The sequence below is a fragment of the Bicyclus anynana genome, chromosome 24 (genome assembly GCF_947172395.1).
Source record: "Bicyclus anynana chromosome 24, ilBicAnyn1.1, whole genome shotgun sequence".
NCBI classification, from domain to species: domain Eukaryota; kingdom Metazoa; phylum Arthropoda; class Insecta; order Lepidoptera; family Nymphalidae; genus Bicyclus; species Bicyclus anynana.
Window position 1 is genome coordinate 10,545,717 of NC_069106.1, and position 23,631 is coordinate 10,569,347.

The window sequence follows — 23,631 nt, forward strand, 5'->3', positions numbered from 1 at the left end:
ACCTCCAAACACAACGATCTCGAGCCGCCAGCATCCAGCGGCTCCCTGCAACCTGCTTAATATCCTCGGTCCACCTAGTACCCACAAATTAATCTATACTTATCTGGGGTCAATTCTGTACATGAAATGTATTTCCAATATCAGGGGGTAATCGATACTGACGCAAAATAATGCAATCGGTGCAATCGATTTTGATGAATTTTTATATGATATATATGTGAAAATAGGTTATTATCTATTATTCATACCCCGATTTTTTTTATATGTGGCATTTAAAATAACCTACGTATCTTAGACCATTAAATAACTAAGTTTTCTAATTCCTCTATGCTACCTATACATTTAAACCTCATTTTCTGGATCAGCTAGTTATCAGAGGAATTATAATTCTACATTTGATTTAATTTTTTTTATAAAGGAATCACAGCATTTAATGACAACAGTGTCAAAAAGACGTCAAAACAAAATACAATTTGTAACAAATAAAAGTTGATTTAACAATATTTACCGAGCATGGCAAACGAGGCGGAGGAGACGATACGCAAACTGGCTACTCATAAAGGAGTAGTGGGAGTGATAGTTGTGAATGGGGAAGGAATACCAATAAAAACCACCCTCGACAATCACGTATCAGTGCAATACGCTGGTCTCATGAGCGCTTTGGTGGACAAAGCCAAATCTGTTGTAAGAGACTTGGACCCTACCAACGATTTAACCTTTTTACGTATTAGAAGCAAGAAAAGCGAAGTAATGGTCGCTCCAGACAAGGATTTCATATTGATCGTCGTCCAAAATCCGGTTGATTGACGAAGATTTGTGGCTATGTTGCCTTGACTATATTGTAGTTTTAATTATTACCCGACTTTCAAAAAGTAGGCTGTATTTTAGGTTCGACTGTATTGTAGTTTATCTCTAAAACCACCCAGTCAAAGTAATTTTCTTAATATGTTTGGTTTAGGTGTTTATCTTGAAAATAGGATAATGGCGCCGGAGTGGGGAGTTTTTACATTTTAGATGTATTTGACTATAACAATAAGACTTTATTTACTACAGGGTGTCCCGTAATTAATGGATAAAATGCAAATGGTAGATACACCACCTAATTATCTAAAACTAATTTGAATAGTTTTCCAAAAATAACAATTTAATACAAATGACTACATTAGTAATTTTAAGTAGGTAATATTGTAAGACATTTTGAAGGAAAATGTTAAAAACTTCACACTTTAAATTTTGTTTTGTTGTATTGAAAATTCAGCACCTCCCATACATTTTTACCACCAATTTTGTAAATACAAAGACGAGACACAAGTTTATACCAATTTACAAACGTCGATAAGTGTACAAGTTTTTAAAATGATGGTACTTTTTAGCTCCATGCATTTTTTACAGGACAATTTTTTCATCTTAATAAAAGAAAAATAATTATTGCATTCAGAGGTTCTTGTACAAAACAAATAAGTACATAATACATAGTGCATTGGTAATTTAATTCGTAATGTTTAACAAAAATCAGATCTTCATTATCATAATTTCAGCACTTACAGCAATAAAAAAACCGATTCAAATTTTTAAAAATCCGAAAAAAAAATATAACTTGGTCAGCCTAGGGTTTGAAAACTATTCAAATTAGTTTTAGATAATTAGGTGGTGTATCTACCATTTGCGTTTTATCCATTAAACGGGACATCCTGTATATCCAACTAGGAACATTTAAATTGAATAACCCACTTAGAATTGACATATATTTCAGTTCTCTTTTCTTTAAATATGTGCATTATGTTGTTTGACTATAACTAGAAAATAAAACATTATTACACAGAAACGAACATTTTAATCAATACTTAGTCAAGAATAATACAATCTAATTATATATAAACTAAAGCACAGGAATGTATAAATAACTTAATTCCACGAACCGCGTCCTCGGTTACCGTAACCACCCCCGTTGCCGTAACCACCCCTGTTACCGTAACCACCTCGGTTACCGAAACCACCCCTGTTGCCAAAACCACCCCTGTTGCCAAAACCACCTCTGCCGTAACCTCCTCGGTTACCGCCCCCGAATCCACCGTTATTACTGCCGAAACCACCTTGGTTGTTGCCGAAGTTCCCTTGGTTGTTACCGAAGTTCCCTTGGTTGTTACCGAAGTTCCCTTGGTTGTTACCGAAGTTCCCCTGGTTGTTACCGAAACCTCCTTGATTATTGCCGAAGCCACCTTGGTTAGTACCGAAGTTCCCTTGGTTGCCGAAACCACCTTGGTTGTTGCTGCCAAAACCACCCCTGCCAAAAACACTGCCCCCACCGCGGGGTCCGTTTGTACCCCAGCCGCGTGGTGGACCGCCGCCGCCCCGTTTCATACCTTTAAAAAAAAAGAAAGAAAATTTCAGGAAAAGTCTATCCTACCTACCCCTCTACCACGTTTTCATGTGAAATAAGGTAAAGTACTCGCACTGCAAAAAAGATGTCAGATCTCATGGAGAGCCTTAAATCTAATATTATAAATGGGAAAGTGATTTTGTTTGTCTGTCTGTCTATTACCTTTTCACGGCCATACCGCTTAACCAATTTGGTTAAGAAATTTTAATAGACTTTGGAACAGAACATAAGATACATGCAGTTCGGCTCCATTAAGTGGACTTGTCAACACCTTTAAGTTATGGTAAATACTCCCGAGCATCCTGTATAGTTCAGTAATAATGTACCTTCGGGTCGGTAGGAAAGCGAAGTGGTGTCGCGTTTGATGCCGTAGTCGCCGGCGTCCATTACGCATAAAGCCTTCACACAATCCACCACCTGGAATTAACGTACAAAATAAGTTAATCTATTTATAGCAGACTCAGAAGTGGATTACAAAAATAAGAAAAGTAATGTCGAACAAAGGTCATGACTCACAACATTTGTCAAGACAACTTAATTAACAAATGAAGAATGACCTTGAGTAAAGTCACGCACTTGTGATCGTTGTGTGTAGGGTTAAGGAATTCCTTAACAGTTAACAAACACTCCCCTTTTTCCACTCTCCCCGTCTATCCCACGTAACTCATAAAGAATTATACAACAAGAAATGTGGACGGCTCGAACGCCACGAGAATGCTGCAGCCGACCGCACGACGAGAACCTAATATCGCCAGTCGTTCTCGCTCGATCGCTACCCTACTCTTTACAGCACAAACCAACACGGGGTACTATTTCCTACAATATAATTATATTTGGATATTTTGACGTGTGAAAGTCATGGTCTTGAATTCAACATTATCATCCGCCAATCATTGGAGTAGTATAGTGGGTCGAAGCTCCATATTCCCTTTCCTATAAACAGTTGGCCTTGTGGAGGCCGTTAAAATAGAGGATGCCGAAGGTTACCTTCTGCTCTTCAGGCGTGAAAGTCAAGGCCGCGTCCGGCTGCTCGGCGGCTCTCCGCACCAGGTTCTCGACGGCCGGCCGCAGCGCCGTCACCAAGGCCGCCGCCTTCGGGGACATGTCGAAGTTCAGCCAGTTGTCTATGCGGACCATGTTGTCGACCTTTGACAAAAAAAAAATATTTTTCAAAAAGATATTTTTTTTTATAATAGGCTAATTGACACTTCTTTTTAAATGATCTTATACAGATCTAAAGACTATCATATGAATATCAGTGAAAATTACTCAAAGGAAGTATTAGAAAGGAGGGGGAAAACTATAAACAGAGCTATTTGAAGAGAGGAAAAATAGCAAAATAGCCTATTTGAAATATGACAAACTAATAGTCAAAGAGAATAAAAAAAATAGCCAGGAAAAAGTAAAAGGGAATCATCTGCCTCGCCCTCCAAACAAAAAACATCAAACAGTTTCTTCAATCAAGTCGAACAGGACGAATGCTTTCGATGTGATGAGATAAAACTTTTTTTTAAAAAACTATATATATATACATAAATATATAATGGAATTAAAGACAAAATTGTGCTTGTGTGGGCTCAGTGTTCGCGGTGATTCTGTAGGGAGGTAGCCGATCTACAGTACAATGACATCGACTCACCCACTCCACCTTGCGGCTGCCGAACAGCAGCACGTGCAGCGGCGCCACCATGGTGGTCTGCTTGCAGCTGATGGCTCTGGTGCGCACCTTCTCACCGAACACGAACAGCGGCGACGCGAACTTCTGCTCCAGGTTGCTGCAGTTCACCGACGTCTTGTGGATCAGGGCGGGCTTGCCCTCCGTTGTCAGGACCTGATCATTTCAATTTTATTCAAAATTAAAAAAAAATATTGCCATATTTTTTAAATAATGATCAATATTCCCACTCTAATTAGTCAGATAAGACTGTGTCAGGAGTGAGTACAACATTAGACTAGACCCCGACACCCATCGGTTAAACTCATTTAATAAAAAAAATATTCAAACTAAAACAAACACGAGTGTGCCGTAGACTAAAGTAAAACTTCTCTAAAAATAATATAATAGTTTAAAAAACTAAATAACACACACTAAAAATTAAAAAAACAAATTTTTCGTATTCCTGACAGCAAACCCACTTTATTTGATATCCATATCATGGGGGTGGATTTCAAACAGCCAGTCCGCCATCTGAGTGAGGCCGCCATATTGGAATTGTAATGAAATTTCCTAGCTAGTCATGTATTGTCATCAGAACTCAAAGCATGTGCAAAATTCTATCCAATGGTATATCACAAGTTGTTATTGGTATTTAGGCAGGAATGCCGGTTCTCCTTTAGTAAGTAAAAAAATATAGCGAGTCGGTTGCCTAAAAATTTCCTCGCCAAACTATTATTAACCAACATTATTAACTTGGCCAAGAGCTTTTAAGGCAACCTACTCACAGCATATTTCTTATCATCCTAATTTATTTTTTCACAACACTTTTTGTCCATTAAACCGATAGGTTAAGGTCGTTTCTAATGCAGATTTTCTACTATGAAGTCAACTGTACAAGTCACCTTCCTCTTCCCCTGATGCACGCAGACGTTGGGGTACAGCCCCATACACAGCAGCGCTATGACCATATCCAGTATGGGGTCCTCCACGTTGGGGTTCCATCTTTGGGCCACACAACACTCTTCAGGGAAACCGATGGCCGTTGTCAATATGTCTGCAAACAAAAGATAATTCTATTACTGTTATGAAGATAAATAGTAGATTGTTATACAAGGGGCTAAAAAGACCCATTATATACGAGGTATTTTTAGGGCCCGAGACGTAAGGCGAGGGCCGCCTAAATAGAAACCGAGTTTATAATGGGTTTAGCCCCACGTGTTACACAATACTTTTCACTACGATTGCGAGAAAATAAAATAGTTTAGTACAATATTCGATGATTTATTTTAATTGAAAATTAAATGTACAAAGTATACAATTTTGGATATTAAGGGAGATGCTTTACCCGGTAACATAATTTCCGACTACTGTGAAGATGAATAATGAGTAAAGGTAAACGTGGGATATAATAGTTTAAAAAACTCATTTCGTAAGTGAATCCATTCGTTGTTGTTTTCTCCACTTTACCTAGGTAGGTATTTAAGTAAATGCGTCTCGACTTTGATGGTAACAGATTGAAAATTTTATCCATTTCCAAATTAGGATCACCATCACTAGATGAAGACAACAATAACAATTATTGTTGAAAAATATGTAAGTTACGGTCACAAATTTATAATGAATTTCTTAAAAAAATCAAGTGTGTATTATTCACGACAGTTATTTTTTAAATTCACTCTTTTTAATTTTATTTTTCTTTCACATGAGATTAAGGCAAAGGTATTATACCATACAGGATGTCCCATGTCTTCAAATCTCGTTCTATTCGCAACTCAATAAAAATTAAATAAAAAAATGAACGCATTCCACAGACAAGAACGTTGCGTATTTATTTTTCAAAACACTCAGGGCTTTACCTATAATGATTCTATTTTCAAATAAAACCTCCTTCGTTTTATAGTAGGCTACTTGGCTAGTACTCGTAACAGACAAGAATTAAAAAAAAACAAAATTACTTTAGCCCCTAGAGGCTGTAATGCTTGTTTAGCCCCGCTGTGGAGTGGTAATATGACAGTGTTTTTAAGCAAGAGTAGTGAAAACATTTTTTGTTTCTTTGACTGTTATTTTTTTTAACTGTGAAAATGTCTTTTTCACAGTTAAAATAAAATGAAACTTTTAACTTGTCATAGTTAGTTAGTAGTACGTAAAGGTATCAACTCACTGATGAGCTGGTATTTGGCCTCGCAGGTGACCCTGAGGGTGGTCTGCTGCACGCCCTTCCACTCGCACCACTGCGTCTCCGCGTCCTCGCCCTTGGCGCGCTCGCGCTCCCACATCTGCACAACAAACACTTTGTACATCACACTAATCACACTAATATTATAAAGGCGAAAGTTTGTGTGTAAGTGTGAAAGTGTGTAAGTTTGTAAGTATGTTTGTTCCTCTTTTACGCTGCAGCTGCTAAAGGCTGAATTTTGGAATGGAAACGATTTTGCTCTGGATTAACACAGGCTACTTTTCATCCCGGAAAAATCCATGGTTCTCGCGGGATTTGTGAAAAACTGAATGCCACGCAGACAAAGTCGCGGGCGTCCGCTAGTATTTAATAATACTTAGCTGTATCTTAGTTGCAATTTGGTGACCTCCTTGGGTAAACCGAGGATTACCTGTGCAATAGTGATGATGACTAGGTTTGAATATATTGATTTTTATGATACATTCGTGTAAATAAGGTCAATGTTAACTAATTTATACATAAAAAAAAAATAAAGATTGACTGGATATTTGCAAAATAAATAGGGTTACGAAAATCTATTAAAAATATTTGTCGGAGGATTAGATAGTAGCGCCATCTTACATTAATCAGAGTAACTAATTAGGTATCTTTTTTTTTTTTTATTCTTGACAAGTTAGCCCTTGACTATAATCTCACCTGATGGTAAGTGATGATGCAGTTTAAGATGGAAGCGAGCTAACTTGTTAGGAGGAAAATGAAAATTCACACTCCTTTCGGTTTCTACACGACATCTTTGCCGGTAGGGTGGTAACTAGCCACGGCCGAAGCCTCCCACCAGCCAAAATGTCGTTTATCTGACAGTTGTTTGTCTGTGGATAACTGACGCTTCCAACAGATATCGCCACCTATATAGTTATTCTAATTATTGTAAGATGGCACTACTATCTAATCCTCAGACATATTTTATCGTAATTAGATGAAAATTCATACAGTTTTAGCTTCCTTACATTAAATGTGTAATTTTTCAATATATTTGTCGTATGTACCTGGAAGGCGTTGAGCATGGCGACGTGGTCGGAGGCGCGCTCGCCGGCCAGCGCGCGCTGGTGGGCGCTGAGCCGGCGCCGCCCCTCCACGGTGAAGATCTCCGGGAAGGTGGTGGAGTGCGCCGCCATGGTGGTCAGCGCGTCGCCCACGCCCAGCACGAAGCCCAGCACCATCATCTTGCCCAGGCGGGGCTCTAGGGGACATCAACGGGTTAGTATGAAATTAAAAATTTATTTATTTATTTCATAGGCTTAGTTACTTTTTAACCGACTTCAAAAAGGAGGAGGTTCTCAATTCGGTCGGTTTTTTTTTTTATGTATGTACACCGATTACTCAAAGACGCCTGGACCGATTTCAAAAATTCTTTTTTGTTTGAAACGGTATAGTCCCCATTTGATCCCATTGCCATCATGTCAAGATCTGATGATGGAATCCTGGAGAAATTGAGGGGAACTTTCGAAAATTATATGGGTGTCTAGTGTGTTTGTAAACTTTTCCATTTAGTACTTTTGAGCACTACAATTTCATGAAAGTTTAAAATCGATCTGATGATGGAGCCATAAAACAGACGAGGGAACTCCTCGGCGATTAACAGCAGTTACCTTGTGTTTGGGCTTGATTAATTTGTATTAATGAGAACTTTCCACATAGATAGGTTGTGACTGTCATTTAGGGGTTTGGTGATGAAGACCAAGGACAATTAAGGGAACTCCTTAACAGTTTACAGTAACTACCTTGTGTTTGGCCTTGATTAATACGTATTGCTGAGAACTGACTACCTAGATGAGTTGTGTCTGTTATTAGGGGTCTGATGATGACCACCAAGATCAATTAAGGGAACCCCTTAACGGTTTACGGTAGCTACCTTGTGTTTAGGCCTGTTTAATTTGTATTGCTAAGAATTTTGTACCAAGATGGGTTGTCACTGTCATTAGGGGTCTGATGTATTCGTTTGAGATGAAATTTTACACTAAAAATGGAAAAATAATGAAAATTTTAATGAAAAAAATACAACCGACTTCAAAACCTAAAAACGTACCCACTAAACTAAAAAGCGAAAAATAACATCATAATATGTTCTACCTGCTGATCAGTATGAAGGCGGTGTATAACGCAGTTTAACACCAAACTTTTTTATCATTTATATAGTAATTAACGCAGGAGATCCGCAGAAGAACCAAAGTCACCGATAGTTCGAAGAGCCGATGGACGTTGGGGTCCCAAGGTGCTGGAATAGCGACCCCGCACTAGATAGCGCAATGTTAGTCGACCCCAAACCAGGTGGTGATCCTGATGCTGATGGTGATGGTGACGATGATGATGATGAACTCACCTATAGGTAGTTTAGCAAGGATGGTCCCCAGCGGAGTCAGCGCGTCTTGCGCGTCCAAGCAGCCGAGCTCGCGAAGCAACGCTTCTGCTTCTATGACCGCGTCCAGCGGCGGCGGTTCGGGCGCCTTCGACAGGAAGTGGCCGATGGCGCCGAGACGGAGGAGCTTTATACTGGCATATACAAATTAAATATTTAAAACTGGTGGCTTCGGTCAAGGCTAGTTACCGACCTACCGACAAAGACGTACCGACAAGCGATTTATTTATTTATTTATTTATTTATTTATAAGGACAACCAACAATGTCAAAATATACAATGCAAATTAATATCTAAAAATGTCGGCTATTAAAATAAAAAATAAGTTACATAAAAAAAAAACAAGAAAATTATATCTAAAAATTACAATACATGAAGAATACAATACAATTATATTTACATAATGAAATTATTATTAACATTAAATGTCAATATGACAATTTAGCGTTTCCGGTACAATGTCGTGTAGAAGCCGAAAGGAGTGTGGATATCATCCTACTCCTAACAAGTTAGCCTGCTTCCATCTTACATTGCATCATCACTTACCATCAGATGAGATTGTAGTCAAGGGCTAACTTGTAGAGAATTAAAAAAAGGTGTTCTTTTTCCTTTTAGGCCGTTTCCGCACTTGACCATGTGATTTTTTTTCAAAGCGAAGCAATGTTTCTGCTTCTATGACAGTGTCCAGCGGTGAAGGTTTTGACAAAGACAAAGGACAAGAAGACACATGAGTATTATATGCTATATTTTATAACTAGCGGACGCCCGCGACTTCGTCCGCATGGAAATCAATGGAAACTTTCAACCCCTATTTCACCCACTTTAGGGATTAAATTTTAAAGAGTCTTGAATCCCATTATATTTCGTATTTTTTTCATGATTTATGAACAAATTTTTAAAACTGTAACTCGAAAGACTTTCCATAGAAACTTTCAACCTTTATGTCACCCCCTTTTTTATTTTAAGGTCAAAAAGTCAAGTCAGTCAGGTCCTATGATAATACCAAAATTCGTTTTGATCGGTTCAACCGTTTAGCCGTGAAAAGGTAACAGACAAACAGACTTACTTTCGCTTTTATAATCTATGATGTGGTGGTAACATACACATAGATATGTAAATGTAAAATACGTAATAATCCTGCAGTTGTATGATTTGATTTGAAAATAAAGGAGCCTACTTTTATTGATTAATTACTCATAACCGCTCCCCGGGACTTACATACTACTATATACATAAGAACAAAATAAGTTATATTATAAAGCTGAAGAGTTCGTTTGAATGCGCCAATCTCAGGAACTACTGGACCGATTTGAAAAATTCTTTCAGTGTTAGATAGGCCATGTATCGAGGAAGGCTACAGGCTACATATCATCCCCGCATACCTGAGCGCCAGCTCGTGCAGCGGCGTGCGGAACATCTCAGCGGTGAGGTGCTCCTCGAGGCGCTGGTAGCGCGCGCTGGTGCACAGCGTGAAGCACACGCCGGGCCGCACTCGGCCCGCGCGCCCTTTGCGCTGGAAAACATACGCTTGTTAATGTCGGCCAGTTGTGGCTGGTGGGAGGCTTCGGCCGTGGCTAGTTACCACCCTACCCACAAAGACGCACCGCCAAACGATTTAGCGTTCCGGTCGTGTAGAAACCAATAGGGGTGTGGATTTTCATCCTCCTCCTGACAAGTTAGCCCACTTCCATCTTGGACTGCATCATCACTTAACAACAGGTGAGATTGTCATCAAGGGTTAACTTGTAAAGAATTTAAAAAAATGTGGTAATATTAGAATCAGGTTTTCATGTAATTGAGATTTAACTATTTACTGTTTAAATAAATAAGACTGTAAAAGATTTCCACTATAATAATAATAATAATAATTTCTTTATTTTTGGCTACAAAGGCCCATTGGTTAGTTACAAACTTAAAAATTATGTTAGTAGGTACACATATTACATTTAAGATAAAAATAAAAACTATCTCACCGCACCAAAACAGAAATAAATTTCTGCAGGATCGGCGAGTCAGTCTTGCTTGCTAACATGTTTAAGATCCTATTGGGGCTCGCTCGCAGTCTTGCTAGGAGGGATGACTTTCGTTTTCTAATTATTGCATAAAAATCGTCTGTCCGCTCCTGCGCAAACATACCTGACGCTGAGCAAAACCGGGGCAATCCCAAAAGCATCCTGAACCCATTGTTATATTGCACCCTTAGGGTGTCCATACACTTCTGCGTATAGTTAACCCACAGGCTCGCAGTGTAGAAGGTTTGGCAATATGCTTTAAATAGAGTAATTTTTGCTTCCTTAGCACACTTCGCGAACCTCCGGGCCAACATGTTGCACCTGGCCGACAAAGCTCTCCTCTCTCTTTCTATGTCTACCTGATCCAAGGCTCTCCGTAACATAGTGACCTAGATATTTGAATTGGGTTACTCTTCTTAAAGAAGTCCCACTGAGAGTGATACTAGGTTCATATCGCACTTGTTTGCGGGGAGCCCTAAAGATCAAGTATTCACTCTTTGTCACATTATATATCAGGCCGTGCGCAGCTGCATAGTTTTCACAAGTTTTTAGCAGTCTCTGATTGAGCCAGCCGTGGGACCCAGCAGCACCATGTCGTCAGCATAGCTTATATTATTGACGCATATGCCATCGATCCAGCACCCGACTGGTTTTTTGCTGAGTTCCACAATCAGCTCATTTATATACTAGTTAAAAAGTTTGGGCGAGGTTAACCCCCCCTGCCTCACCCCGCATTCCAACCTGTACGGATTAGAGAGCTCATTTCCCCACTTAACACTATTCAGCTGGTTTGCATACCAGTATCTCATGATATTGAGCAACTCTGGCGCTACGCCTGCCTCCTTCATCTTTTTCCATAGCACATTATATGATACTAGGTCAAAAGCTTTGGAGAGATCAAGGAAACAGGCGTAAACAGGTGTGTTTCGTTTTATATAGTACTGGACTGTCTGCTTGAGACTCAGTATTGCTGTCTCAGTCGATAAGCCCGGCCGAAAACCGAACTGCGCATCATGAAATTTAAGTGTTTCGCTTAACTTTGAGTCAAACAAACCATCCAGCACCTTGGCCAAAACAGTTGCGAGAGATATGGGCCTATAATTTGACCTATCCGATATAGCGCCAGTTTTGTTCTTCAGAATCGGAATCACTATAGTATGCGCATTATCATCTGAGTCGTCCGGTCATAAAAGTCAAAAAAGATAGGAATGTGCAGCGCGCCTACCTGCGCACCCTAATTATCGATAAACGGCTACCTGCGCACGTGCTAATGATGAGTCAATAATGATTTGGACGATTCTGATTGGTCGGTTTCTAATGTAATTGCATTGCGTATTTTTTTTGCTATAAATGTGTTTACTGCAATTAAATAAATACATTCATGTGTTACTCGTTGCGCACTATGGATACTAATATATAATAAATTTGGCAGAAGACGAAGATTCTGATGATGAAGACTCAGATGAAGATTAATTTTATTTAGTTAATAATTATATAATATGAAATATGTATTATATTAAATCAAATATTGTTAATTTTTTTAATTTTGTGAACAAGATACGATAATAAACTTTACTTATCGATAATATGTCTTTCATTGTTACACCCTTCACTAGACGGCTCCATAAGACCCATAAGTGCAAGCGAGATAGATATAGAGAAATGATTTATGGCCCTAAGACTCAGTTGTTAATGCTATTAGTATATAGTTCTCATCATCTCGACAGGCAAGTATGAGTGGCTAACACAGAGTGAATAAAACATAGCTAGCACTCTCGGAAGATGAAAACCCGCGTATTTCAAATGCTCAATGCTAAGGCCATCGTGACCGGGAGACTTTCCCCTAGTCATTTTAAATATGGCTTCACGTACTTGTTTCGCTGAGAAGCGCATAAGTTCCCTGTCACGATCAACCTCAACATTGAAATCTCGATTCGATGGCCCTAGTGGTGAAGAAACTCTAAAATAGTCACTGAACATATTTGCTATTTCTTTTTGGGAGGAACAACCCGCGACACTCACAGGTATACTCGGTTGAATATTTAGTTTATTAGTTGATTTCCAAAACTTTGAAAAATTATTGTCGTTTCTATGAGAAGTTATTATATCCATCTTAATTTGTTCTTGATGTTTTTGACACCATCTTAAACGGCTTTTAAATATTTTTTGACTCTCATTCATTTCGTCCCATATAGTTCCAAATCTTGGTTTATTATATAGCAACCAAGTTTTATACTTCAACCGAGCATTACAGTGAGCAGCACGAACATGTTTATTCCAACCAACAACCTGACCTTTGAATGGACCCTTTCTAATTTCATACGTCGAGGCAGCGCCGTTAGAGAGAACTCCTACTATCTCTTTATACATATTATCCAGACATACCCGGTGACTCGGCTCAACGCACATACTATCTCCACAGGTAATGAAAATGTCTGGATAATATATATCCCTGAGCCTCTTATTGCAAAACTCTCGATACATATCAATCTGCACACCTGACCTGTTACCCCAACGAATATTATTATTTTTAAGAGGATTATCGATAGAAATTTTCATGACTATTGGACCTAGATCGCATTCTATCACTATGCCGGACGTGGCGGCGCTCGACCAATAGGAAACGATCACGTGACTCTCGTCCAATAGCATCACGTCAAAATGGCGCGTAGCCGGTACGTATGTTGTATGCCAGATGTGATATATCAAGTCGGCTTACCTGCTCGAGGTTGGTGCGGCTGGCCCAGACAGTGGCGTATGACGTCATGTTGTTGTGTGACGTGAACAACTTCATCTTGGCCTTGCACGAGTCGATGACGTACACGACGTCGTTGATTGTTATTGACGTTTCCGCTATGTTTGTTGACAGTATCACCTGTAATAAATAGGCTAGTTGACACTTTTTTTGAAATGATCTTAAAGATTAATATTGATTATGAAACACGACTAAAACTCACGTGATATTAAGTCGGAGTATGCCCGACTAGTTTCGAAACCATACAGGGCCCTCCAAACTGTTTGGATCGTGCCGCGATGCAAGAACCAGGTCATGACTAAGGGCCCCGTATGAGTTCGAAACTAGCCGGGCATACTCCGACCTAATATCACGTGAGTTTTAGCCGTGTTTCATAATCAATTAATATGAATAACACTCACGATAGTTTAAATTCTAAAATGATCTTAAATAGTTCATTATCATTCTACTAAACTTAATTTTTTTCATATTTTTTTTGAGACGTGATTACATGAAAATTTTAGTTTTTAAATATGTTTTTGACAATACAAGCCAAAACGCCTGTCGGAAATGACAGTCTGTATTTCAACTGTTTCATGACGTCACTATAATAAATCACATACAAATCGAGCGTTCGACAAAAATATTAGCTAACAATTAGTTCGACGTTTAGTACATTAAGTGTGTCAGTGTCAGTGTCAGTCACAAAATGGACTTTTTTGACGTTTGGAAAATTTGAAAAAATACGTGATGATATGATAAATACATTTATAAGAAATCTTTTACTTTTATTCATAGATATCGATATATTTCCGACCCTTATTCCACGTACTACACGAAATTAATATCGTTTATATTAAAGGACATGTCCCAATTTTGTATGGAGGCTGGAGCTTTATTCCGAGTGTCAACTAAGCAGAAGAAAATATTTTTATCTTAAAAGAACATAAAATATAGGGCTTAAAACCTAAAATAAAAAAAAAATATAAACCCGCATTTTTTTAAATTAATTAAATAAAATATATAATTTTCATTAGCTGACAACATTAATTAAAAATTTTTATCAGGGCAACATGCTTGTAACTCACACCCTGATAGATAGTCAGTGATCTTCGCGTAGTCGCGTTCATTTATGGCGTTTTTAAAGCAATTTTAGGTTTTTTTTGTCTACGAATTAATATCTCTTTTTAACTAGTGTCTTATTGCCATTTGACAGTATTACATGACATTGACAGCTTACACCGGATATAAATTCAATTAGTTATTTTTATTGGCTGTTTTGAACACTTTTACTGTGTTGTCTATGTTTAATTTGTACACAAGGGAGCGGAACAAAAAAATATTTGATTAATTAATGCTGGTTCCAAAAATTTTGAAAATTATTTTCGCAACAGCAATTTGTATCTACTATTCGTAAAAAATACTATCGACCTGATTATAAATTATAAATAATAAAGGCCCATTTTGGGACATGTCCTTTAGACTTTTGTTTGATTTTAATTATGCCTAAAAATTAAAAAGATTAGGTCCAGTGTATAAAGAAATCGTAAGTACCTTAGTCATACCAGGTGGGGGGGTTATGAAGACCTTCTTCTGGTCATCTCGTGGTATCTGACTGTGCAGCGGCAGGATCACAAACTTCGACGTGTCGCCGAACACCCGGCTCTGGGTCAGGTGCTTCATCAGAGCGAAGATCAGGTTCCAACCGGGAAGGAAGACCAGCACCGCCCCATCGGCACCCAGGTTGGTAATGTACAGAAGCAGTGCTTCTATGAGTTCGAAACTCAGCTGGAAAAGAAGTAAAGATTAACTGTTTTTACGAAGAATTTTTTTTTAACCGACTCCAAAAGATTAATTGTTTATTTTTCATGTTTTTTATGTTTGTTACCTCATACAACTTATACATACCTACTTCGTCATTTATTAAAATTTTGATATTTCTTTTTTCTTTGGTGAATATACTTCCAGATTGGTCTCATTTAATTTTCATGACAATCGGTTTAGTAATTTCGTGTTAAAATCAAAATAACTGAAATACAAGACGTCATTTCAATTTTTATGTTAAAAATTTATCAAAAATATATTGCGACATAAATAAACACAAAATTATGCATGTGTGCAATCAGTGAAATTGCTGAGTTTGGAAAACTTTTTGCTGTGATTTTGTAGGCACCATATTATCTAATATGCTCAGAGGCACAATTATCCGCCCACTTTAATATACTCGCATCATATTAAAGTGGGCGGATAATTGTGCCTGTGAGTATAGTATAAGATCATTGCGTTGAACGTACTATACAAACAACTTACATCTTTCTCTGACAGTTTGGACAGTGCCTCGACGGTCTGCGGCGAATAGTTGCCGGTCAACTGGCAGTTCTTGTTCAGATCTTCGTCTTCGTCCACTCCCGCACCTGAGAAACATAATATATAGCTTGGCGAATTCGTTCGTAACACCACCGATGGTCCGCGGGGGTCGGGAGGCGGGTAGCGATGACTCCCCCCCCCCCGTCGCCCGCATATCAATGGAAATAAATAAAATTAAAACCAAAGTTTTTGAGATAAATCAAGATGGCGCCCGTAAAGCAACTATGACATGACAATTGACAGCAAACGTCAAATCGATTACTGCATTGAAAACGTCATCAATCCGCCATTATATACCCTAATAGTGGTGCATTTCTTGGGTGATAATGAATATTATTTCGAAAGAATTAAAGTGAATCCGTAGATTTGTATAATCAAAAATAGTTGAAAAAAATATTTTCTTTTATTTCCGCCAGGGTACAATGACTGGACCTGGGCTTCATACAATTTTGGACCATTTCCTTTAAATCTACCTTCGTCATCATCATCCTCGTCGTCCTTATTGTTGGCTTTCTTCCCGGAAGACTTCCGCTTCCTGGTGTCAGGCGGCGGCATGAACTTCGTCAGCTCGATGCAGTCCTCCAAGTAGTACTGCTTCACGGGGTACGTGCGACCCGGCACCTGCACATGTCACTTGTAGTACAGGAGCCCAAGAGGGGATGTTTGCAGTTACTCGAGCGCGGCAGATGAACATAAGGGACTATACCTTGCACGTTGTTGAGTACTTCCACCAAGTATGAGCCCTTAATATTGGTGGATACATTTAGGGCAAACAAAAAAAAAACTAACTTCAGAAATACTCAACCAGCACGTCAGATAAAGATGAGGTAGGTGAGTTGATAGCTGAAAATCTGACGACTTGAGAGTAACGTACCGTAATGGGAGGGTTTCAAAGTTACAAAATAAAACCCTTATGCTTTAGTTCTCGAGTTATGAGCGCGATTAATTTTTCACTTATTTTGAAGGAAATGACCTCCTAATTAATCGCTAAAATTTTCTGACAATTGCAGTAAGCCAAAGTAATAATAATTGCTATTAAAGTCTGTAATTTTTTTTCCACCGCTAAAACGAATAAAGTAAATAACCACTTATTCTTCCGATAATTTAATCTACCAAATGCAATTAGTCCCCGTGACGCTCGAGTAACTGCAAAAATTTAGCATCCCGGGCTTATCTACTATTGTATTGTTAGTTTCTTAAAAGAGAGACAACACCCCATAATAGTGATATTATGGGGTGTCGCCTCTCTGCGTTTCGACGTCTTGCGTCGTCGCACTAAAACGCACTAATGAGACAAACCTTAGTGCCTACCTTGGACCTTTTGAAGATGTAGGAGTTGATGTGACACTCACCTCAATGACGGGGCAGTTCCCGAAGTACTCGGTGAACAGTGTGGTGTCGACGGTGGCAGACATGAGGATGATGCGAAGGTCAGGGTACGTGTGCGCCATGTCCCTCGGCAGCTATTGTGACACTCACCTCAATGACGGGGCAGTTCCCGAAGTACTCGGTGAACAGTGTGGTGTCGACGGTGGCAGACATGAGGATGATGCGAAGGTCAGGGTACGTGTGCGCCATGTCCCTCGGCAGCTATTGTGACACTCACCTCAATGACGGGGCAGTTCCCGAAGTACTCGGTGAACAGTGTGGTGTCGACGGTGGCAGACATGAGGATGATGCGAAGGTCAGGGTACGTGTGCGCCATGTCCCTCGGCAGCTATTGTGACACTCACCTCAATGACGGGGCAGTTCCCGAAGTACTCGGTGAACAGTGTGGTGTCGACGGTGGCAGACATGAGGATGATGCGAAGGTCGGGGTACGTGTGCGCCATGTCCCTCAGCAGGATCAGACCAAAGTCTGTGTCTGCGTCGCGTTCGTGGACCTAGAACACGTCATCAATTATTTTTTTTGCGGATTGATAGATTAGATTAGGCATTAGGCTGTTAGATTAGATTAGGCATTGCATTGCTTAGACTGGCATGCAGGTGCATTTTTTTTTCATTGTGTCTGTCTTTATATACGTCACCGTTAGATTGTAAAATTATAATCTGTTGTCATATTATGAACTGAAAATACTGATTACAATTTAACGTTTAATTTTTCGGTACATTATAATCTATTGGATTTGTCTATTGTAATTTTTTAACTATTTTTATTATGCCCGCTGTATTTTTTTTGTAACTCTATAGTAAATTTATCCTGTATTCTGGTAGATTATATTATACCGAAAAATAACACGTTAAATTGTAATCAGTATTTTCAGTTCACAATATGACGGTAGATTATAATATCACGAGTGAGATTATAAACTAACGTATTTTACGATTTAACGGTAACATATACAATCGATACACTTTTTTAGTTTTCGAAGCGTTAGCGTTTGTAGAATCGGCGTGCCACGAGGCTACAGACCCTAACCTTGTAGTAAACCGACTTAAGTGAAAATGAAAAATTAAAATAAGCTGTAAATAGCGATTTACCTCATCGACCAAAACATGGCTGACTCCTCTCAGACCTCCCTCAAGCTTCCTCAGCAGCACCCCCACTGTACAGAACATTATCGACCCGTACGGTCGAGGTAGCACCGACTCAAAGCGTACACAGTACCTAGAAAACATACAATCAAATTAAAACCGGATAAGTACTCGCTTATTGAGGGTTCTTACAAACCCTCCTTTGCCATAAATCAGAAACATCATCGTTATCAACCTACATTGAGCTTACTGCTGAGCTCGAGTCTTCTCACAGAATATGAGGGGTTAATAGCAGTGGACGTCCATCGGGTGATAATTATGATATTGAATATTATACAGAATCTGAGCGTTATGTCTATAGGCATAACCCTCGTAACCGTCATTGATTATATACGCAGTAATACTTAAGAAATGCAAGAAAACAGTTATTAAATATTTATCGTCAGTAAATTATGAAGAAGTAGAACCTTTATTAAAACTAATATTTTGATTCTTTTGACACAAGTCATTTACTCGTCACCTTTCTTCCATTATTCTTTCCAATTTCCCTGTGACTGTGACGTCACAACACGACGGATTTCCTCTGCCGCGTCCCTGCCTGTCCCGCGTCGCAGGCACCAATATGCAATATCAGATGGTGATGGTGTGGTGATGGTGATGGTGATGGTGGTGATCGTGATGATGATGATACTTTACCCGGTGCTGTTCCCGAGTTCCTCACAGCGCTCCGCAGCCACTCTCTCGGCAACACTGACGGCGGATATCCGGCGCGGCTGCGTCACGCATATGTTGGCCCAGGCGCCTTGACCGCTCGCTATGTAATCGTCCAATATGAATTGGCACACCTGAATAAAATGGTCAATGTGAGTGCTAGAATCGCTAATTACGTGCAGTGGCATACAATATGTTTTCTAGGACCGCGATACCGAGGAAATAAAATAATGTTACGGAGAACCATATTGCTACGGACATAGCGTTCATAATCGCTCGCCTATGTTGGATTGTTTACCATTTGAGATAAGAAATTTGATTGCCTTGTTCACGTCGAATTTCGTGGTATCATCGACAAGCGGACATTTCCAGAATAAACACATTTTGGGCATAAATACGCGTCGGACCGGACGATCGAGGCAGTTAACTTCGAAACGAAGTGAAGTGAACATCAAGTGTTACCAGCGATACCAATGAACTATAGTGACCTCGGCTACGATTTTTTACACGTTTGGAAGTGTGTATTAATACTTGGATTAAGGAGTGGAATAAAATCTTATACGAGTCACCAGGTGTTTAATTTCAAATTGTTTACATAATAAAACTTGATAAATAACATATAAATGGCGTTGGACTTTGCCTCCTCGATTTTGACAGGCCCTGGAGTCCTGATTGAAAAATAAAAAAAAATACACGAAAAAAATAAAAGGTTGCACACACCTGAGTAGTTTTACCGCATCCGGTGTTCCCCCTGATGATAATGACGGAGTTCTCGTTGATGGCCTCCATGATTTGGGAACGCATGGCGTACACTGGTAACTGCTCCCTTTCGCGGACACTTTCCTATAAAACAAGCAGTTATTGCTTTATCCCTTTTAACCGTGAGTAGATATGACCTCTGCCTCTGATTCCGGTGTGGGTTCGAATCCTGTCCGGGGCATGCACCTCCAACTTTTCAGTTGTGTGCATTTTAAGAAATTAAATATCACGTGTCTCAAACGGTGAGGAACCTGCAAACATGAAAATTATCTGCGTGTGAGAAGTCTGGCAATCCGCATTGGGCCAGCGTGGTGGACTATTGGCCTAACCCCTCTCATTCTGAGAGGAGACTCGAGTTTAGCAGTGAGTCGAATACGGGTTGATATGATGATGATTAAGGTGCCCAGTGCACTATGCGACCGCGACCACGAACACGACCAGCTGGCCTACTCACTGAAGTATTTTCTGGAAGCTGTATGAAGAACAGCTGTATGAAGAACAGGGGGGTAAGGGGGAGAGCGACAATAAAATCTAGTCGGCCCCAACAGTCAACCTCACCTGCACGCGCCGGATGGCGGCGGCAACCGAACGGTTTCCGCGGTGCCCCCTGCTAGACAACGGACGAGGCTCTGGCGACCGAACAGTGGCGGGATAACCACTCATGCCTGACAGGACAACTTGTTAGATGAGGTTTCAACAGCCTGGAGAGACAAATCATCTCCAAAAAGTTTGGTGCAGAAGGCAAGGGGAAACCACTGCAACTAATGTTCCCAAGAAAGTCTTTAGAATGAAAGTACAATTGAATAGATCACGAGTGCCATGCGAACCGCGTAGGAACCGGCGCCGTTCTGCTTCCGGGGCTAGCGGTGTGAAATATGCTACCGGCCATCGGGCAACAGGGGACCAGGTTGCCTATGGAAATTCAGCTACTGGAACATCTACGAGTATAAAGCTGCGTCATCTTCAATCGATAGGAACGTGGAATGTACGTGGTTTACTTTGTCCCGGGAAACTGAATATCGTACAAAAGGAGATCATCAGATGCGGCTTGAATATCTGCGGACTCAGTGAAACACACTGGAAAGGAAACGGACATTTTCTTACTGAGTCCCATGTCGTATACTTTTCTGGGAACGAAAGTAGCAGTCACAACGGAGTTGCTTTATTAGTGCCCGCTCAACAGAGAAACTGTGTAATTGGCTATGAAGCGGTAAACGACCGAATAATAAGTGTCAGACTTAAAGCATCCCCAGTGAATATAAGCATCGTGCAAGTTTATGCTCCTACTAGCACAGCAAGTGATGAGGCAATTGATAAGTTCTATACGGATCTAGAGAGTACTATCAATAAAGTCCCTAATAGAGAATCTCTTATGATACTTGGCGATTTCAACGCCAAAATTGGAGAAAACTCGAACCAGCTTAGTAAATGTGTGGGTAGGTTTGGGCTTGGTGTCCGGAACGATAGAGGGGAACGTCTCATGCAGTTTGCAAATGAAAATGACCTAGTGATAGCTAATAGCCTATTTCAACATCATCCTCGTAGGCTATACACTTGGACATCACCGGATGGTAAACACCGCAATCAAATAGACTACATTTTAATTAGATCGCGATGGAAAACATCCATTAGAAATGCCCATACACTGCCAGGAGCAGATTGCGGCTCAGATCACCAACTTCTGATCGGAAAGATCAAGCTTAAACTTAGGGCGGCTCGAAATATCACGAAAAATACCAGAGTCGAAGTGCAAGATCGCTCTAAGTTTTACGTGACTGCAAAGCAAAGATGGCTGCAATGGGCCGATGAAGATCCTGCGGACGTTACACCTGACGTTCTATGGGGCCGCACAAAAACATTAATTACGGAGTCTATATCGGCTTCCGCACCAGCAACTAATTTACGTAAGCGGCAACATTGGATGTCTGATGCCACTCTTAGACTGGTTGACCAGAGACGCGATATGAAAACTTCAGGGACAAAGGTTTGTGATTTAAACAAATTATCAGCGCAAGTACAGGCAGGTTGCAGGCGAGATTATAACGATTATCTCCTAAGGATTTGTGAAGAAGTCGAAAATCACTCTAACAGACACGAGTCCAGGGATCTCCACCAAAAAATTCGGATCATCACCAAGTCAATTTCTTCTAAGACCTGGGCAATCGAGGATAGTGATGGACGAGTTGTCACTGAGCTGGAGAATATCACTGAAGTTTGGAAAAATTACTGCCTGTCCCTGTTTCAGGATAATCAGTCCGAGAACTTCCAAAACACAGAGCCTGGAAACGAGAACCTGGAGCCAGACATTCTTAAATCCGAAGTTAAGGCCGCCATTGCACATCTAAAGAACGGAAAATCTACAGGTGGAGATGCTATCCCTATAGAAACCATAAAAGCTTTGGATGATATAGGTGTCCATATTTTCCATAACATTTGCAACAAAATATGGCAATCAGGATCATGGCCGAAAGAGTGGACGCACACAGTTTTCGTTCCTTTGCATAAAAAGGGCTCCACAAAGAAGTGTAGCAATTACCGTTTAATAGCTCTTATTTCTCACGCTAGTAAAATTATGCTGCACATTCTTAACGAACGACTGAAAAACTTCCTGTCGAAAGAGATCGCACCAGAACAAGCCGGTTTTGTAAAAGGCAAGGGTACCCGTGAGCAGATTTTAATCGTTCGCCAAATCATAGAGAAGGCACGTGAGTTCAACAAGCCGACCTACATATGCTTTGTTGACTTTTCGAAGGCGTTTGACTCTGTAAAATGGCCTAAACTGTGGACTGTGCTACTAGACATGGGTACACCAAAACATTTAATTCATCTTCTTCGACGTCTTTACGAAGATGGAACTGCATCTGTGCGGACGGATGACACTATGTCGAAAAGTTTTCATCCCAACGCAGGTGTTCGCCAAGGATGCATAATATCACCGCTCTTGTTCAATGCGTATACCGAACTGGTCATGCGAATTACTCTCGAAGACTGGACTGACGGCATCACTATTGGAGGATACAAGATATCGAATCTACGATACGCAGACGATACCACCTTATTTGCGACTAGTGCTTGCAGTATGGAGCGACTACTTCTCAAAATGGAGCACGTGAGCCAGGAGTTTGGATTAAAAATTAATCGCAGCAAAACCAAGATGATGATCGTTGATCGGGCCAACAACAACTCGCCAAAAGTTACTCACATAGCGAATTGCGAGGTCGTTCCGTCTTACATATATCTAGGAGCTTTAATCACAAACAGTGGCGGTTGCGTAGACGAAGTTAAGCGACGTATGGCAATCACAAGAACCGCAATGGACAGGCTGAAGAAAATATGGCGGAACAAGAAGATTACCAAAACCACCAAGATCCGGCTCGTAAAAACTCTTGTTTTCCCCATTTTCTTATACGCAGCAGAGACATGGACCTTGCGACAAGTCGAGAAAAAAAAGATAGATGCTCTGGAGATGTGGTGTTGGAGACGAATGCTGGGAATCTCCTGGACTGAGTTCCGCACTAACGTCTCTATACTCCAAGAACTCGACATAAAACAACGTCTCTCGACATTAGTACACAGTCGCATTCTTCAGTTTTTTGGACATGTCTCCCGGCGAGGGAATGATTGTATCGAACGCCTTGTTGTGCAAGGGAAGGTGGAGGGAACTAGGCCACGCGGAAGGTCACCCATGCGATGGACCGACCAGATTAAATCTGCTGTAGGCGGTCCCTTGCATGAATGTACGCGACTCACTACACAAAGGGAGAAGTGGCGAATGCTCGTGAGGCGTATTACATCTGCCTCCAACACGTCCTAAAGACCACGACCGCTCTGTCAAGAGCGCAGCGACAAAGAAGAAGAGTATGAAGAACACGAGCGGACACAATAACTGTCAATAGTGGTCGCGGTACGACCGGTCGTGGACGTGGTCGCGAATTCGACCACAG

General features: G+C 40.3%; 2 protein-coding genes across 2 annotated transcripts in view; one reads left to right on the forward strand and one right to left on the reverse strand.

The window, feature by feature from the left end:
• The first annotated feature begins 15 nt into the window (after positions 1-15).
• Positions 16-1,310, forward strand: LOC112052410 (dynein light chain roadblock-type 2). Its single transcript, XM_024091466.2, has one exon. The coding sequence runs from the start codon at positions 514-516 to the stop codon at positions 805-807; it is 294 nt and encodes a 97-aa protein (XP_023947234.1). The 5' UTR covers positions 16-513; the 3' UTR covers positions 808-1,310.
• A 501-nt stretch (positions 1,311-1,811) lies between these two features.
• LOC112052411 (dosage compensation regulator) overlaps positions 1,812-23,631 on the reverse strand; it is a 35,325-nt gene continuing 13,505 nt past the window's right edge. The window contains exons 6-22 of the mRNA XM_052889104.1: positions 19,649-19,771; positions 18,914-19,062; positions 18,224-18,350; positions 17,476-17,625; positions 16,216-16,363; positions 15,686-15,789; positions 14,930-15,163; positions 13,361-13,516; positions 10,012-10,142; positions 8,594-8,763; positions 7,260-7,453; positions 6,199-6,313; positions 4,940-5,091; positions 4,020-4,211; positions 3,368-3,526; positions 2,707-2,797; positions 1,812-2,363 (exon numbers count right to left, since the gene is read on the reverse strand). Coding sequence (XP_052745064.1) covers positions 1,906-2,363; positions 2,707-2,797; positions 3,368-3,526; positions 4,020-4,211; positions 4,940-5,091; positions 6,199-6,313; positions 7,260-7,453; positions 8,594-8,763; positions 10,012-10,142; positions 13,361-13,516; positions 14,930-15,163; positions 15,686-15,789; positions 16,216-16,363; positions 17,476-17,625; positions 18,224-18,350; positions 18,914-19,062; positions 19,649-19,771 — 2,853 coding nt within the window. The 3' untranslated portion in view covers positions 1,812-1,905. The remainder of the gene's footprint in view (positions 2,364-2,706; positions 2,798-3,367; positions 3,527-4,019; positions 4,212-4,939; positions 5,092-6,198; positions 6,314-7,259; positions 7,454-8,593; positions 8,764-10,011; positions 10,143-13,360; positions 13,517-14,929; positions 15,164-15,685; positions 15,790-16,215; positions 16,364-17,475; positions 17,626-18,223; positions 18,351-18,913; positions 19,063-19,648; positions 19,772-23,631) is intronic.